General features: G+C 35.8%; 1 protein-coding gene across 3 annotated transcripts in view; it reads right to left on the reverse strand.

The window, feature by feature from the left end:
- Positions 1 to 217: 217 nt before the first annotated feature.
- The window catches only part of LOC131044455 (protein OSB3, chloroplastic/mitochondrial), a 118,009-nt gene continuing 98,554 nt past the window's right edge, over positions 218 to 19,672 (reverse strand). For all 3 annotated transcript variants that reach the window (XM_057977783.1, XM_057977782.1, XM_057977781.1), the window contains 4 exons: positions 1,712 to 1,794; positions 1,475 to 1,589; positions 962 to 1,044; positions 218 to 839 (listed from right to left, as the gene is read on the reverse strand). In XM_057977783.1, coding sequence (XP_057833766.1) covers positions 648 to 839; positions 962 to 1,044; positions 1,475 to 1,589; positions 1,712 to 1,794 — 473 coding nt within the window. In that variant the 3' untranslated portion in view covers positions 218 to 647. The remainder of the gene's footprint in view (positions 840 to 961; positions 1,045 to 1,474; positions 1,590 to 1,711; positions 1,795 to 19,672) is intronic.

A 19,672-nucleotide genomic window follows, 5' to 3' on the forward strand; every position in this document is an offset into this window, starting at 1 on the left:
TCTCACTTCAAAAAAGATTTGGTGTGAAATTATGTCCCCCACCCCTCTCTTGTGCATCTCTTTGATTGGTACTCCTTGCAGCTCATCAAAGTATCATGTATGAAGGATAGTTTGTGTTATGTTGTTTTCTTTAGCGTTCAATATATATTCTCAATGAATACAAAAAAAAAATTAAAGATAACATTAATAAGAAATAATATGAGATAACAATCAAACAAGAAAGAAAAAAACAAGTTCCACTTTAGAAACTCAAGTAAACAGCAATAATTATACTGAGAAGACTAATTTTAATGTTTAACTAAGGCCGTCTTCTAAACTACACAATAAAATATAATGGCGTTAGTTTCAATATGCAGTCAGAGAAATATTTCTGGCCTTTCAATTTGCACCAATTAACAACCTTTCCGCAAATCAGGCCAAGTTATAAATGCACATAAAGTTTATAGATATTCCCCAAAATTTACAAATTCACATCAACTTTCCGTTTTCCTGAATTTCTTGTGTAGCATATACATTTCATACAATGACAAAAGATTCACAACTCTTCTATTCTTGTAAAGGAAAATTCCAGCGCTCCAAATTTCCCCTGCCCACAGTATATAACATTGCATTTGCACATCAAACTTTCCTTGTCAAACAGTCAGCCCTTAGAAAAGGTTGAAATCACTGTCCCCAAATGATGATAATGACTTCTTAGGATTCGTTTGTTGATGTGAAAAACTCATACTTTCATCCAGTTTGTCTAACTGAGATTTAACCCATGATGGGTTACCATAACTTCCAATCCATAGTGATTCACCTGTAGTCTTGTGCTTGAAATCGGGAGCTTTTGGATTTCTCTGTAGACTCACATTGTCAGCATGCCTATCTTTTTACTGAACCAACACCAATGTGCGGGAAAAGAAAATCACAGAATAAAATATGATTCCTAAATTTATAGAACGGAAATGTGTTTACTTACCTTATCCTTTCTGTTGTCCCACCATTCAGTTGGATTAAGAAAAAATGCCTCCCACAACTTTTCTGTCCCCATAACCTTGCTGCCTGGAAACAAAGGTTTCATTCAAGTTTGTTTAGGCACCTTACATTCAGATTTCTTCTTAAGTAATAAAGCAATTGTTGAAACTTGAAACAAATGAATTCTATCAGGTGTTGTGGCAAAAACAACAATAGTATTTCCCTGAACAGAACTCAGCTCGGCATTCTAAAACAAACACTAACAAGAACGCATCTAGGTAATATATAGCTGAAAAAACAGCTTGCATCTCCTTATTGGACCTGAAAATGAAGCCACTTTAGTTTTCATTACTCTGATGTACAAGATTCTGCATTCTGTTGTCCTTCCAGCGCTCTCCATAGTTCAAAACCTAAATTTGTTTTTTTTTTTCTCTCCAAATTATGGAAGTAGCTAGAGGGAAGATGTTTAAGCATTTTAGTTAATAGGATATGTTTGTTCTGGATAAAAAGCACTTACTTTCATCATCCAGTTTGTCTAACTGAGATTTAACCCATGATGGGTTACCATAACTTTCAATCCATAGTGATTCACCTGTAGTCTTGTGCTTGAAATCGGGAGCTTTTGGATTTCTCTGTAGACTCACATTGTCAGCATGCCTATCTTTTTATTGAACCAACACCAATGTGCGGGAATAGAAAATCACAGAATAAAATAAGATTCCTAAATTTATAGAACGGAAATGTGATTACTTACCTTATCCTTTCTGTTGTCCCACCATTCAGTTGGATTAAGAAAAAATGCCTCCCACAACTTTTCTGTCCCCATAACCTTGCTGCCTGGAAACAAAGGTTTCATTCAAGTTTGTTTAGGCACCTTACACTCAGATTTCTTCTTAAGTAATAAAGCAATTGTTGAAACTTGAAACAAATGAATTCTATCAGGTGTTGTGGCAAAAACAACAATAGTATTTCCCTGAACAGAACTCAGCTCGGCAATCTAAAACAAACACTAACAAGAACGCATCTAGGTAATATATAGCTGAAAAAAACAGCTTGCATCTCCTTATTGGACCTGAAAATGAAGCCACTTTAGTTTTCATTATTCTGATCAACAAGATTCTTCATTCTGTTGTCCTTCCAGCGCTCTCCATAGTTCAAAACCTAAATTTGTTTTTTTTTTTCTCTCCAAGTTATGGAAGTAGCTAGAGGGAAGATGTTTAAGCATTTTAGTTAATAGGATATATTTATTCTGGATAAAAAGCACTAAGTTTTTGTAGAAAATCGATTATTAGAGTAGCATAGCAAGTTCTAATCAGGAATGGATTGGTTTCAGTGAATGTCCAAAAGGGTCATGCATTTGATTTGTGAGATCAATTGAACAATTGTGTGCACTCCGATTTTAACTTACTCATATTCTCTTGGGATATCTGGATCAACCATCAAGTACCATAAAATAGGACCGTGTCAATCAAACGACAGAATTCTCTATACAAAAAATATCTTTAAACTGTACCATTGCATCTATATTACCTTCCTCCAACAGACAGGAGTCCATTAGCCAAATCCTTATATTTCTTGAGAATCAACAACCTACGCAATCTGCCTAGGGGTGCCTTATATTATGTTTCCAATCAAGAGAACATTTTCTAGAAGTATTAAGATAATTTATAAGCTTTTGGATTTAAACTGTGTTGATTCTTTCTTTTTTTTTTGATAGGTCAACTGTGTTGATTCTTTTTATATCAACATTTTGGACCCCACACAATGATCTATGATCAGGTTAAGAAATGTAAGGAAGAGATATAAAATGAATTCCAATTTAGTCTATTTCAAAACATGAGAAGACAAGGATAGGAGAAAGCCTTCATCTCTATTGAAATTGCTATCTGAATGTTCGCTAATCCCTGTGGACTTCCCTCAAGTGCTTTTTAAATAGTTTTCTTTAGCAACTAGGATCTTGGTATCTTCAATACAAATGTGGTGCATATACTTGTGAGAACATTCTGCCAGGAACAATTTGTTAATTCATTCATTTTCAATGTCAATATCATGTTCTCTAACCTTAGTGGCCAAAGAGCGGCCAGTTTCCCTGATGTTGGGAACCCTGCAAGAACAATCCACTTTATAGAGCCCCGAGATATGGAGAGGGTCTTCTGTTGTGTGGTTTAAAGAACAATGGAATAAGTTGTCTTCTAGGGATTTTGGAGATCTTATTTGAAGTTTTCAATATAGGAAAGCAACAGGGCACAAGTGGATTCCTCGTCCTTCTGATGGTTCCTGAAGACAGAAATTAGCTTTTTTAACTGCTCTAGAGATTTGCTTGTGAGTGTATACAATCTTCCTGTAGATCACACATAAGTAAGCAAGTTATTGGTAAATAAAGTATTCATCACAGATCGATGAGCTTGAGTAATAATTTTTTTTAGGAACCTGGCCTTTTGAGCTCAATGATGATGAGATGATGCAAGAAAGTAAAAGTACCTATTGACGGCTTTTCTATATACCTAATGAGACAAGGAACCATCTTTTTGATGTGAGAGGAGGATATCAAGGAAAGTAAATTGCCATCAATTTCAAGCTCTTTGATAAATTTAAAGCCTTTTGAAATGTTGTTATGAGAACAGAATTCTTCCAATTTATTCAGGCCATGTTGTCAACAGTGTGTGTGTCATCAACATACCTTTTCCACTATTTTGATTTAAGAGGAAAAGAATCTTAAGGCTTTATCTCATCATATGATAAAAGAGTTAAAAAGAAATAACTCAATAGTATATAAAGTGGATTGCTCCTAAGAGTTTCTTTTGTCAGGAAAACTGACTGATCTATGGCCACTAAGATTAGAGAGCGTGATGTCAACAATAAACATGAACAGCTTAAAAAATTGACTCTCATGGAACATTATTACAGGAGTACGAGCCATAGATATATTGAAGACACCAATATCTTAGTTGCTTAAGACAGCTATTTTAAAAGGTGCCTAAGAAAAGCAACAAAGATCAGCAAGCATTTGAACAGTCTCAATAAAGATGAGGCTAGTGAGTAAACCACTCATTGCATCCTAACATTCGCTCCCTAAGAAACCCAAAGACCCAAGCTTCTAGTTTTTTTTGTTGCTCCGCCCCCAACCTCGCCCCTCCCTTTTCTACCTTTCTACTCTCCCTCATTATTTTCTGGACATCGGTTCTCTTTCAAGGTCCTATTTACCCTTACTTTATCTTTGTTCTCTTTTCTTCCATTAATTTCCTTGGCTTTCCTCACTCTTCCTCTTAGTTCTTCTCTATGCACCTCATGCTTCCCCATTTCATATCCATTTCCTTTCATATATCCTCCTTTTTTCGTTAGACCACAACCCCTTTTTACTTGCTCTTTCTTTGGTTTTCATCTCTCCTTTCATTCGTTTCATTTCTATTTTATTATGACTGTTCTTTATTTTGATTTTTTTGTTATTTTTATTACTTAGTAATTATTAGTTCTTGCCAAGGCAGGATACTATTACATCCATTCATTTTCATTTTTTAATTAATTCATCCAATCAATACATAGAATTAAAATTTCACCATAACATTATGTAGTCTGTGTTTAATTTTTATTTTAAATAATTGTAAAAAAGTCAATTTTATTTCTCCTCATTGGTTAGAGTAAGCACAAAATTTAATTTTACCTAAAAAATTACCCATTTTTCTGCATTTAATTCAATGTCGGCAATTTTGAATTTTTATTATTTAATAATTCTCAAATTTTGAAATGTAGTACATACTAATACAACGGAAGGGCAACATATCCTCATTCTTAATCTTTACTTTTTACGCAGAAGCTTGAAATAATTAATTTCGGTTCACCAGCATGTGGGAAAAGACCAAAATGGAATCTCATGGCAGCAAATGGGTTTAGCATTTAGAAAAAAATATTGTCAAAATATTATTCTCATTCCCCCTTATCCCTTCACCTTTTATAATTGATGGCATTAAATAGAATATTATAGTTAATGACAATTTTCAACTAGTGGGATGTGTTAAATAAGGAAAGTATTCATGATTTTTATTTTAGTTCATAAATATATAATATATATAGTATTTTTTTGGATTCATTGGTGTAAGTTTTTAATATATATAGTATGTTTGTTTCGGTTTTTAATATTTTTTTACCTAAAAAAAATTCTGATGGGTTTTAATATTTTTTCCCTTGAAAAAATCTGTGGGTTTTAATAATTTTGTCCTAAAAAATTATCTGTGGGTTTTTCAATATTTTTTGTCCCTGTAAAAAAAAATCATGGGAGGGTTTATGATTTTTTCCTCAAGAATTGTACTTTGTTGCAGTCTGTTTTTCGTCGCACCTGGAGTTGTTGTGCGAACATCTGCACTAGTCACTTATTTGCAGTCTATTTTCGGGCATCTTGCTCATTTGCAATAGTTTGGAGGGTTTGCCGATTTTTTCCTCAAAATCATGACAGTTGTTCTTGGTGTGTCTCTTGTTACAGGGAGGGACAGCTCTCCAACATCAGGTTGGATGGTTGGTGTTGTTTTGGGTATCTCCAGAAGTTCTGCAGTTTCTGGGAGGGTTGGTGGCAGACTCATCTCAAGTGGCAGAGTTAGTGGCAGGCTCGTCTTCTATTGCAACGTGTTCTGAGAAGAAGGGGCCAACCTTCTCTGTTATTTCTCTTGGTAGGTAGAACGATGACTATTAAGGGAGGATATTAGAATAATATCTTTCTCTTTGTGTTATTAATGGTCATTTAAGTTGTTTCTAATTTCGCCTCTAGTTAATGATTGTTTCTTTTAAAAACATCATCTTTGTAACTCTATTTAAAGGAGCTTTGTCTCCTTGATTAATTGAACAACACCAATTCTTTGAAATCCATATTCTTTTGCATCTCTCTCTCTCTCTCTCTCTCTCTCTCTCTCTCTCTGTGTGTGTGTGTGTGTGTGTGTGTGTCTTGCCTCTTCTATCTTTCCCAAGATATATATCCTTCCCATTCCTATCTCTCCCTCTTTCTACACCCATCTCTTCCTCCCTCCCTATCAATCCCTTTTTCTACTTTTCTCTGCTCAATTTCTCTCTCCCCCTCTCCCTCACTTTATATCTCTCATATACACACACTCTCCCTCTATCTTTTCCCCTCTATCTCTCTCTTCCCCTCCCTTAATAGCTCTCTCTACTAGTTGTTGTCACCTTCTTTCTCCCCCTCTCCCTCTCTTTATTTCTCTCACTCATATACACACACACTCTCTATCTTTTCCCCTCTATCTCTCTCTTCCCCTCCCTCAATACCTCTCTCTACTAGTTGTTGTCACCTTCTTTCTATCTCACTCTTGCCCCCTCTATCTCTAAACTAACCAAATCCTTTTCTATTTCTATTCTAAACTACTATTGGCAAGAACTATACGCATTGCTTCCCTTCTTTTATTAGTAACATTATTATTTATTATGTATGATAGTTTCTCTTCTTTAAAATATTATCATTTACCCTGAGTTTTGTTTTTAATCCATCCTTTCTATTGTACATTATTTTATCCACCTTTTTCTGGTATATTTTGCAACCCTTACCATGCTTCCTAAAGAAACGGAGAACCAATTTATAGGCAACTTGTACATTGTAAAGGCTGGGTTATTTTCTCCATTTTTCACTTTTATGATGAATCACAGAGTGTGAACTGCAGCATTGATGTTAAAAATTCTTACACAACTTACTCCAAAAAGCTTTCACACCCAGGTCTTCTTCTACATCAAGGCCTGAAATTCCACCTTTGTGTCATTCTCACATTCAGGTTTTTCCTTGGCCTTCGCATAGATGTGAGGTTTTGATGCAAAAAGTTGTTTCCACTTCATTATTTTCTCTCAAAGAATTATAGAAAAGAGTTTCTTGCTCATTTTATAAATTTCTTCTCTACGGAATGAATGTGAGTTATTTTGTCTGAGGACAAAAACCCTTATGACTATATAGTTTTAAGGATGAAAACCCTCCTAGCCATGTAACTGATTTCATCTAGAGATCACCTGAGATGAATGCATCTAAATTTTGGCATTCGGTGATTTAATATTGTGGGTTACAAATTTTAGAGAGTGAAGGGTTTCTAGTTCGTTTAGATTTTCATATTTATTTGTGAACGACTTTTACCATTGATTATATTGTGAAGGTTTCACTATTATATCATAATAATTTTTGGTTTCAGCATATTTCATTATCATTTACTATATGTTGTTGTAGCTCTATATTTATTTGTGAAGGACTTTTAATATTTGCTTCTATTGTGAAGGTTTCACTATTATATTATAACAATATTGGGTTTCAAAAAATAGTGTTGTACTTCTCTAAATTCCAAGTTGTACCTTGTTGGGCCGATGCTTTTAATAAGCTATGCTATTAAATTGAAATATTAAAAAAGTATCGTCCTATCCTTTAAATCGTGCCAATGCTAAGCCAAATAACTTTGAATCATCTTTTTTATTGGTTTGGCTTGTTCAATTTATATCGCTATCTAAAGGACATATGTATTGGCCTCTTACAACTTTTGTAGGGCAATTGAATATTATATTTGTTAATCCCAGCCGCCACCCATTGAAGAGGTTTGATCACTTCACAAAAATGTGAAATGTTATTGTACAGCCAAGCACTACCTAAGGGAGAAATTTTCTGACAGATCTACGACTTTATGAACTTTGGTCTACTGACTATTTCTTCTATTGCAGCCTGGTCAGTTAAAATTATTTAATATTATTTCTGATATACCTGCTTCATTCAGAATCTAGCTTACCGGGATCACCCCTAGACACCCCTAGTTCGGGTCTGGTACAGTCCGGGTCCGGTCCGGCCTTGGTTCGAATTTCCCAAAGGGGGTTCGACCTGGTTCGAACCCGAGTGGACCAAGATCAAACCAGGTCAAACCCGGGCGGTCCCAGGTTGAACCCGGACGGTTGGGCGGCCCAAAACGGGGTTTTTTATGCTTTTTTTTTTTTTCAAATCCGCCATGTAAAAAGTAAATTTTATACCCTAAAAGTGACTTCTAAAACATAATCTTGTCTCATTTCTCCTCATTTGTGTTGCAAACAAAAGTTTTTTGACAGCAGGATGAAGAAAGGGTGAACAAAATTTGGCTTCCAAGATCAAATAGGAGGAGTTGATGACTGATTTTTGAAGCTTCAACAAGTGTTGCAGCATCATTTCCATACATTTGCAAGCTCCCATTGGCTACAAGAGGTAGGTTTTTTAACATTTTTTTCCAACTATTTTTGTTTCACAAATTGTCAAACATGAAACATTAATTGTTTTTCATTATTTTGTTTTTATTTTTGAATATGTTTATGTTATTTCTTGCCATAGGAACTAGAATGGCATCTACCTCTTCCTCCTTTGGCAATGAACAAACAATTACAAAACAAAGAAATGATCCAAATTCTCCCTTATGGAAGTATGTTGACATTTTAAACCCACTTCCAAGAGGTGGGGGATTTCGTTGGAGATGCCAAGGATGTGGTATTGAACGTAATAGTTCATATTATCGGGTAGTAGGCCATTTGTGTGGAATAAAAGGAAGAGGCATCAAAAAATGCCCTGGAAAAGATGGTAAACCTATACCAAATGAGACAGTGATGAAATATTTTAAGGAGCATGAGGAGGCAGAAGAGAGAGAAGGTCGTAGATTGAATCAAACCGCAACAAAGAAAACAAGGGGAATGCAAGCCCCATCTAATCCCGATGTTGTAGTACAAGACCACCCCTTCTTTTCCACAAATGAACCTGAAAATGAACCACCCTTGACACACAAAAGAACAAAGGGGCCTTTAGAAACCGCATTTCAAAATGAGAGTAGAGACATTGCTGACCAAGATATAGAAAGGTGCATTTGTGCAAATGGGTTGGCTTTCAATGTTGTCCGCTCCCCATATTGGAAGCAAATGATAACAAGTGTTAATGAAGCTCCAAGAGGGTATAAGGGCCCAAGTTATGAGAAGGTACGTGGAACATTATTGGACAAAGAGGTGAAGAGGGTTGAAGATGCATTGAAACTCATAAGGGATTCATGGGCTGAGACAGGTGTAACAATTGTTTCAGATGGGTGGAAAGATGCTAAAAATCGTCCCTTGATCAATTTCATAGCGGTGTCCCCTAAAGGGGCAATGTTTTTGAAAGTTGTGGATTGTGAGGGCCAAGTAAAAGATTGCCAATTTATTGCAGAAATTCTCATCTCCGCTATTGAGTTAGTGGGACCCCGCAATGTTGTCTAAGTCATAATGGACAATGCAAGAAATTGTAGAGTTGTTGGTTTGTTGGTTGAGGAACGCTATTATCACATCTTTTGGACAACTTGTGCGGTCCATTCACTCAATCTTATGCTACAAAGGATTGGGACTAAAATAAAATGGATCGGAGATGTGTATGCAGAGGCTGAGGACATCCAGATGTTCATCACAAACCACCACATGTCTCAAGGGATTTTTAGATCCTTTTCGAATTTGGAGCTATTGAAGGTCAGTGAAATAGTAATTTAATTTTACATTTTCTAATTTTTTTAATTTCAATGTTCATTATATCATTGTGTAAGCTATATTGTGTATTCTTCTTTAAAGTTTGGGTTTATTTTTTAATCATTTTGGCATTAATTTGTGTTATAGGTAGCTGAGACCCGTTTTGCATCAAACACAATCGTCTTAAGACGACTTGTGAAAGTTAGAGTGGCACTATGCAATATGGTGATCAGCAACAATTGGATTGTATGGAAGCAGAGTAGCAGTGAGAGGGCAGAAAAAATTAGGGAGAGAATATTGAATGAGAAACGGTGGGATCTTGTTACATATCTCCTAAGTATCACTGAGCCCATTATGAGTATGATTCGCTATACCGACATGGATAGGCCTTGCATTGGTGAGATTTATGATGGCATTGACTCAATGCTTGAAAAAATAAAGTTCACTATAAATGCAAAAGAGAATGACCTCGAGGAGCAATGCTTCAAAGAAGTGAAAGCAATTATTGTAGAAAGGTGGAATAAGATGACCACTCCTTTGCATCTTCTTGCCTATGCCTTGACACCAAAGTACTATAGCAATCAGTTTCTTGATAAACCAGGAAGGATTTAACCATGGAGAGATCTAGAAGTATCTGATGGGTACAAAGCAGCATTTCTTAGACTATATCTTGATGATGATTTATGAGATATTGTTACAAATGAGTTCATAGAATTCGCAAATGGGAATGGTCTAAGTGTTGAGGCACTTCGTCATTGATCCAAGAAGGATGCTCATAGCTGGTGGTACTTCCATGGTGCATGCTTCCAACACCTACAACCCCTCGCTGTAAAAGTTTTATCACAAGTAAGTTTAATTAATTAAAATTTATCACAAGTTTATTTATAGTTTACTTTGTCTTCATAGGTTGCTCGTAATTTTTAATTTTAATTTTATTAATGTGTAACTTTAATTGTTTACTTTGTCTTCATAGGTTGCTAGTTCATTTGCTTCAGAAAGAAATTGGAGCACATACTCTTTCATCCACTCAGTGAAGTGCAATAGGTTGATATCAAAAAGAGCGAAGAATTTAGTATATGTGCATTCCAACCTACGTCTTCTTTCACACAAACAACGTGACTACACACAAGGGGAAACAAAGATGTGGGATATAGAGCCAGAGCATACTGATTTGGATGCTCCCGCTTCTTAGCTTCTTGTTGCATTGACACTTGATGACTTGGAGGGCGAGCAAACTTATAATGCAAGTGCAAGTGGCTTTGGCTCATCTAATGTCAATGTCAATGATGAGGAGGATGAGCAGGATGAGGAGGAGGAGGATGAATTAGCTGATCCATTTGATGATTAAACTTTATATTGTTGAAAGTTGAAACAATGATACTTGAATATTTTGTCATTTTGATATTAAACTTGATGTATATGATGCTATTATGGTATGATCATGATGCTATGATTACAAGTTTATGTTTGTTTTGTTGTTTATATGATGCTATGTGACGTGCTAATCTTAATTCATGCTTACAAGCTGCACAAATATTAATATATATTACATGTTTTTGTACTAACGAACCCAAATGAACCCAAACCCCTTTTCAAAATGTACCCAAACCCCTTTTCAAAATTTTGCCGAACCTATGTACCGGTGCCCGAACCCTGAACCAGAAAACTAGTTCAGAATTAATGTATTTTATTGCTATATGGGAATGCTTCACTGAAAGGATGAAGACTAACAATACTGTTTAAAAGACTTGGCTACTTATATATTATTCTCTAACCATCAAACACTTCTTCTTACTGGTCATATCTTGGAAGTAGGGTAATAACAAATAACTATTAGTTGGATGTCTTGCTATGAAGGAGCTACTGATTGCATAATCGATTACTTTTCAAAACTCTCAGTAATCATTTGTGAATTCTTCTAGTGTTGCTATGACATTTGCATTTGAAGCAGCTGTACCATGAGGTGCAGCTTGTTCAATACATCAAACCTCTTGCCCAGCATGTAACAACAGTAAATAGAAATATTCATGAGGCTCATCAACTAGTGATTGTAATTTGATATTGGTGATTGTTAGATATCATAATATATAATAAAATAATCAACTTTAATATTACTTATTATTCATCATAATTTGGGTCTATTTAGTATTTTTATTATTTATTTAATAATAAATATTTCATTTGTAATTTTGTATTAATTCTATTTTAATATGCTCTCATTCTATTTTAATATATTAATATTATATAATTATCAAAGAAACCAAGGGATGCATCCCCAACCTTTTTTGGCACAACCCCGTTTCCGAGATGTTCAACACCTAGGGGAGGTCCCTAAACCATCCCCAATTTTGGCAAAAACGAAGGGGATGTCATGGAAACATGGGGGCATCCAAGAGAAGAAAAGGGGATGGCCTGCCATCCCCAAGACAAGCAGGGATGTCTGTGCATCCCTCAACCATTCCAGGATGACTAGCCATCCCCAACAAAAAGCAACGATTAAAAACAAAAACACTCTCAAAAATTTAAAACAATATTATTTAATTCCTTGTTGGTGGGCTTCCACACCCTAGCTCGCGTTAAATGAGGAAAAACAACCTCATTTCACTTGCATTTCATTTTTTGTTTGCCTAAATATGCTGTGTTCAACTTAATAATTCTATGAATAATTCTGAAAAGAGACTTATCTTGATTTTCTACTCTCATTACTGATTTCAGAATTCTTCCTAATATTGACTCGTCTTTCTCTCCCTTGATAGATCCTTATCTATGATCCGAATTGCTATCTGCTTATTCAATTCTCATTCCCTATAGCCCTTAAAGTCTACAACAATCTACTCATAAGTCTAAAACAAGTCTCCTCATAAGTCTGAAACAAGTCTGCTCATAAATTTGAAACAAGTCTACTCATATGTCTAAAACAAGTCTTCTTATGAATCCGAAACAAGTCTGCTCATAGTGTTTGGAATAAATCTTCAAAAATTCTGCTCACAAGGGTTCCTTAGATCTGCTATGACCTCTGCTTAATTCTTCCTTGAATAGGAAAGATATTCAATTGATTGCCTGATTAAATGATGTCCTAAATGACCTCTTATTTATACCCATTATTACACCCTTCCACTTACGGTTGCATCTCCGCAAATAGGTAGGCCGAGGAGGAAAAATAATTCTTTCCTTTATTTGGATCAGCCTTGCACTTATTTATTTGCCTATATTTGATTATAATTTTTTTCAATACTGTGACTAGGGTTTAAGACAGAGCATGACAAAATATATCGCAGCAAGGTTTGAAGGAAAATGATTTTTTTTTAACCAGGTTTGAAAGAGTAGATTAAAGAGCAGTTGAATGTTGGGCATCATTGATAATGAGAACAATTTTTTGAAATAGGTAGGTCATTATATCATTTAATTTAGTTTTCAAATTTGCTTCAAAGTTCAGAGTTTAATGTCTGATTTTTTTTTTAATTTTTCCATTTAAAGTTGCCTCATATCTCACAAAAAAACGAGTAGCAGTAATAATGACAATAGTGACAACGAAGTAGAAACAAGTGAAATAACTGTAAGAGTTGCAACCTCATCAGACAGTGGAAGTGGTGTGTGTGGAGGTGAACAGTCACCAAATCCATTTGAGTGCCCTTCCGTTGCCTTGAAACCTTATACAAAGATTTCCTCTCACCCAAAGAAAACCTTTTCTCCAACTTGAGAAAGCCATAGATGCTAGATAAAAAAAATTATGAGGGAGTAGGGTATTGTTGTGTCACATTTGCAAGATAGAATTTAGAGAAAGCTATAGAAGGGTATGGTCTCATTTCCTGGGTGTTAGAAGCTGTAAAATTAAAATCTGTCTACACATGAAGGAGGATAAGAAGGTAGAGGTTCATAGATTGCATATGGCGGTGGAAACAAAGTCTAAAAGTGTAACAATGCCAATACATTCTTCTAGAAATGGACAATCATATATGCCTATGCCATCCATGGTTGGTATTGGTAGTAGTGATATTGCCACCAGAGGAAAAAGGAAGATTAGTAGTAGTGAGAGGCCAAGCGCAATTGCAAGTATGTTTAATGTATAGGTACGAGATGTGATAAAGGCTTCCACTAGCAAAAACTTTATGCCAATGCCATCCTATTTCATGTGGCTTGTTCCTCTTTGTTTCAAACAAATGATCAAAGATGTAGCCTTTATTGATCCCTCATTTGTCCCCTGTGCATATCATAAACTATGCATTGCCCTCCTAGGCAAACAATATTCTAAGGTTAATTTACGAAAGGAGAATATGAGACAAACTTGGATCAGAACATATGATGTCCCCTTCTAGTTGACATCAATCATCAAGGTAGATTAGCCTATCATTTTGACCCTCATAGGCTACTGAGTGTGGACAGAGGGTCTTCTTCCGTTGGTATCTTCCCAAGGATTTAGTATGCTTCGGTTTGGTTTTCGTTTGGCATTATTAGGACTTCATTTGCTATACTTACTATTTATAGCAAGTCTTGGGATGTTCAAGAAAGGCCCTTTCTATTTTTAGCAAGAGCATATGGTCACATGGGGAATAGCAAGTTGGACTTCCGTTTCAATCAGTATAGCGAAATATTAAGTGTTTTGGGAGATATTAATGTTTATGTGGCCAAATTAATAATAAAATCATTAAATGAGGTGAATATAAAGTTATAACTTAACTTTATATTGTTAATGTACGATAGCTTTGGTAAGATAAATGATTGAATGAAAGATAAATGAAGTCTCTCATTCAATCATTTATCCTATCGATAAATTATAATGAAAAACTTCAAGCTATTAATCCTTCATTTGATAACCATTCTTCATTTGTATATGATCAATCTACTTAGTTCGATCAAATGCTTAACTATCGATAATCATCCTATAGCATAGAATCCCGATTAATATCGGTTATATTATTTGTGTTCACCAATTATTAAATGGGGCTAACCAATGTATTCCGATTTATATCGGTTAATATATTTAACAGTGAACAATAATAATTATCGGATTAACTAAACACCGATTGGTATCGGGTGGCAATGTAAGCTTGCGCCAATTGATATCGGGTTAAGTATGCACCGATTGATATCGGGTGGCAAGGTAAATACGCACCAATTGGTATCGGGTTGTTAAGTTAAAGCATACACTGATTGGTATCGGTTGTTAAGTTAAGCATACACCAATTGGTATCGGTTGTTAAACATGCACCGTTTGTAATTACTGCGATAAGCAAAGGGGGACGATCAAGTAATGCCTCGATCGGTCATGTCTAAAGACATGACCGGTCCAGGCATTGCTTGATCGTACCCAGCTTGCATATACATATCAATTGGCATTTGTGAGAAGGACATCGAAATCAATAAATGCTCCTCTCACCTGGCATACAAAAGAAGATAGTCAGATTTATCATATAAATAGATAATACATAGATCAATAAAATGTACACTAGAATATAACTTGCATATTGAATTGAGAATTGAACATCATTTACATGGTATCAGAGCTATAGTTAAATCGAACCTGAGGCTGTTCAATTTTGTGGAAAAATTCAAAACAAACATATATTCAACATCACAATTCTTCTAATGGCTAGCACTATCAGATTTGAAGATAGACTCAAAGGAGGTGATGACTCCTCAGCATGGAAGTTCAGAATTCAGATGATTCTAAAAGAAAATAAAGTCGAATCATTTCTAAAAACTAAAACTGCAGAACCTGACAAAACAACTTGGAGAGAGGGAAATGAAAAGGCCATCAAAATCATAGTTGATGGGGTGAGAAATAATATTATGCCCATCATAAGGAAACATGAAACAACCTACAACATGTTCAAAGCACTTGAAGATGCATTTGAGATATCTAATGCTAGTAGAACCTTGGCTTTAAAAAGAGAAATAAATCACATAGCCATGATCAAAGGAGAATCAGTCAATGCCTACTTCATGTGAATATCATCCCTAAGGGATGACCTGGCAACTCTTGGATATGAGATCCAAAGCAAAGAATTAACACTCATTGCTCTAGATGGGTTGCCTAGCATATGGGAAACATTCGTCCAAGGCATCAATGCGAGGGATGAATTTCCAAAATTCGATAGGCTAAAGGTTGACTGTCTCCAAGAGGAATCAAGGCAAAATAAGAAAGGGATCAAGCAAAAGAATATAGATGAAGATCTCCAAGTTCTAAATACAAACTCAAACAAGAAAAGCAAGCAGAAACAATTTAGAAAGAGAAAAGGTCGTCATGGCAAGAACACCTTCAAGAAGGACCTTTCACAAATTCAATATTACAAATGTGACAAATTTGGGCACTATGTTGCCAAATGTCCAGAAAGAGCTAAACAACAAGCCACATTTGCCAAAGCAGGAAAATCTAAAAGGGAAGAAGACCCCGAGAAGTATGTACTCTATTCAGCACTCACAAACCAAGCATCAAACAAAGTTAACTCCTAGGTGATCAACAGGGGCTCATCCAGACACATTACAAGATTCAGAGAAGTGCTAGACTCCATGGAAGAGAATGATGAGGAAGTAACTATCGGAGATGGCTCCACACATCCAGTCAAAGGAGTTGGAACCTACACCATCAAACTAAAATTAGGTTTATCATTACAACTTAAAGGAGTATTGTATGTCCCAGGGTTCAAGAGAAACCTAGTCTCAACATCAGCACTGGAGGACGATGGATACAGAGTGACCTTCATGGACAACAGAGTATTGGCTTGGCCAAAAAAATCATCCATCAAGAAAGCTAAAACTATTGGTCAAAGGCAAGGCTACTTGTATGAGCTATGCACAGAGCCCAATTTAGTCCTAATCCATGAAACTACAGATGCTAATGAAGTATGGCATAGAAGACTAGGCCACCTGAATTTTAGAGCTTTATCATCAATGGGAGACCTTGTCACAGGCCTACCTAAGTTAAAGCAATATCATTCAAGGGCATGCAAAGGATGTGCCCTAGGTAAAAATACTAAGGGTGCTTTTCAAAATAGTACTAGGAAAACAAGTAAAATTTTTAAGTTAGTTCATCTTAATGTATGTGGACCCATGTCCATACCTTCTTAAGGGGGATTTTTGTATTATGTAATATTTGTTGATGACTACTCTAGGAAAACTTGGATCTACTTTCTGAAATGTAAAGATTTAAAAGAGATCCTCAATAGGTTTAAAGAATTCAAATCACTAACAGAGAACTACTCAGAAAATAAAATTAAAACCCTAAGAACTGATAATGGGGGGGAATACACATCAGAATTATTTAAAGATTTTTGTAAAAATTCAGGGATTAAGAGGGAGTTAACAATACCTTATAATCCTCAACAAAATGGGGTAGCTGAGAGGAAAAATAGGATATTCGGATGCCCTGTCTACATTCATGTACCTAGGGAGAAAAGATTAAAATTAGAGCCTTCTGGAAAAAAGGGGAATCCTTGTAGGATATAGTGAAACCTCCAAGGCCTACAGGATCTATATACCTGGTCAAAAGAATATTGAACTAAGTAGGGATGTGATCTTTGAAGAAGACTTAGCCTTCAAAAGAGCCCAAAGCTCACTAGAGCCTGAAGTCTATATCTCTACCCCTAGCATAGATGAAGATCCTACTCTTGAGCTTCAGAGGGAGAATCCTAAGGAAACTATAGGTGAAACTTAAAGTCCACCTAGAGAAAACCTCAAAAAAAGACCACTATGGGCCACCAAGACTGTAGCAGAAGCTCAGAAGTTTGTTGCTCCTTCAGGAACCTTCAGGGAAAGCAAAAGGCCTAATAAATTCACTAGCTATGTTGCCCTTATGAATGATCTCTCTAAAGCCGAACCAAACAATGTATCAGATGCACTTGAACATCAAGTATGGAAGGATGCCATGTCTGAAGAGTATCAGTCCATTATGGAGAATGATGTTTGGGAGATTGTTCCTAGGCCAACTAAGAAATCTGTTATCTCATCTAAATGGCTTTTCAAGATCAAACATGCTGCAGATGGCAGTATTGAGAAACACAAGGCCAGATTTGTAGCTAGAGGGTTTTCACAAAGGGAAGGAATAGATTATGAAGAAACATTTGCACCTGTTGCCAGGTATACATCAATAAGAGTTGTACTAGCCATTGCAGCAGCAAAGGGGTGGAAGGTACACCAGATGGATGTTAAGACAACATTTCTAAATAGTGAGATCTCAGAAGAAGTCTACCTAGAGCAACCTAAAGGGTTTAAAATTCATGATGCAGAGTCTCATGTGTGTAGACTCAAGAAAGCTCTCTATGGACTTAAACAGGCTCCCAGGGCCTGGTATGAAAGAATTGACACCTATCTCTCAAGACTAGGCTTCACTAAGAATGATGCAGATCCTAATCTCTACTTCAAAAGAAATAAAGGTGATATGCTAATATTGATTTTATATGTTGATGACTTATTAATCACGGGAAATGATCACCTTATAGATCAATGCAAGAAAGATCTATCCAAAGAATTTGATATGAAGGACTTGGGACTCCTTCATTACTTCATAGGATTGGAAGTATGGCAAAATTCTGACAACATTATACTAAACCAAGGAAAGTATACCTTGGACATTTTGAAGAGATTCGGAATGCTAAACTGTAGGCCTATGACCTCTCCTATGGAAACCAATTTACATAAACTTAAAGAAGCAGCAGCAGAGTCACAACCCACTGACCCTACTCAATACAGAAAGATGATTGGGTCCGTGATGTACCTGGTAAATACAAGGCCAGATATCTGTTATGCAGTAAATGCTCTAAGTCAGTTTAAGTGTGAACCTAAGGAGATACACCTGGTTGCAGTAAAACACATTATGAGATACCTACAAGGTACCCTGAACCTTGGTCTCAAATATGAGAAAGTGCATATAGACCTACATGGATTTACAGATTCGGATTGGGCTGAAAGTGTGACTAACAGGAAAAGCACTTCAGGGTGTTGCTTCAGTCTAGGTTCAGCTATGATATCTTGGATCAGCAGGAAGCAGTCTTTTGTAGCTCAAAGCTTCACCGAGACTGAATACATTGCAGCTTCTATGGCTGCCCGAGAAGCAGTATGGCTTAGGAAGTTGCTTGTGGGGTTGTTTGGAGAGCCTATGAAACCCACTGTTATACATTGTGACAATCAAAGCTGCATAAAACTCTCAGTAAATCCAGTGTTCCATGACAGATCCAAGCATATTGAGATTCCATACCACTATGTGCGAGATATGGTAGACAGGAATGTGATCCAATTAGAATATGTTTGTACAGGATATCAAACTACAGATATTCTGACCATACCTCTTTCCAGAGTGAAGGTTGATCACTTCAGAAAAGGTTTAGGTATGATAGAAAGGTAATTTGCTTTGTAATTTGTATTTGCATATCAATAAGATGTTTAATGTGTAAACTTCTTTGTCATGATAGGACATTTTTGCATTTTATCCCCTGGGTTCACATCTAAAGAGGTGACGATCTCTCAAGATAATGAACACTTGTATGAAGACATTATAAGGTGACGATCTTATGATGTCCAGACCAATTATCATGTTGGATCTCTGGTGTGTCATGGATGTGCCATGATTGTGTTGTGGTAAAACATTTGTATAAGATGATGGTGCACATACCACAACTTGGATAAGATGAGAATTTAATCCTTCTCATATGATTATCCTTAAGTATTGCATGTTTAGGCAATACTGATATCACATGCTTAAGCGATATCCTGTCATCACAAGATTGACGTGATAGACATTTGTATCACATGTTTAGGTGATACTTCATATCATGTGATTAGATTATATGATTTTCTAGAGAGTCAGATTGTGTAAAGAATACTAACCATCATTTGAATTGTGATGCTTGATATATTGTTTTTCATTTATCTTACCTAGCTAAGAGGGAGTGTTAATGCATGATAGCTTCGGTAAGATAAATGATTGAATGAGAGATAAATGAAGTCTCTCATTCAATCATTTATCCTATCAATAAATTACGATGAAAAACTTCAAGCTATTAATCCTTCATTTGATTACCATTCTTCATTTGTATATGATCAATCTACTTAGTTCAATCAAATGCTTAACTATCGATAATCATCCTATAGCATAGAATCCCGATTAATATCGGTTATATTATTTGTGTTCACCGATTATTAAATCGGGCTAACCAATGTATTCCGATTTATATCAGTTAATATATTTAACAGTGAACAATAATAATTATCGGATTAACTAAACACCGATTGGTATCGGGTGGCAATGTAAGCTTGC

This window comes from Cryptomeria japonica, chromosome 10 (assembly GCF_030272615.1).
Source record: "Cryptomeria japonica chromosome 10, Sugi_1.0, whole genome shotgun sequence".
NCBI classification, from domain to species: Eukaryota; Viridiplantae; Streptophyta; class Pinopsida; order Cupressales; family Cupressaceae; genus Cryptomeria; species Cryptomeria japonica.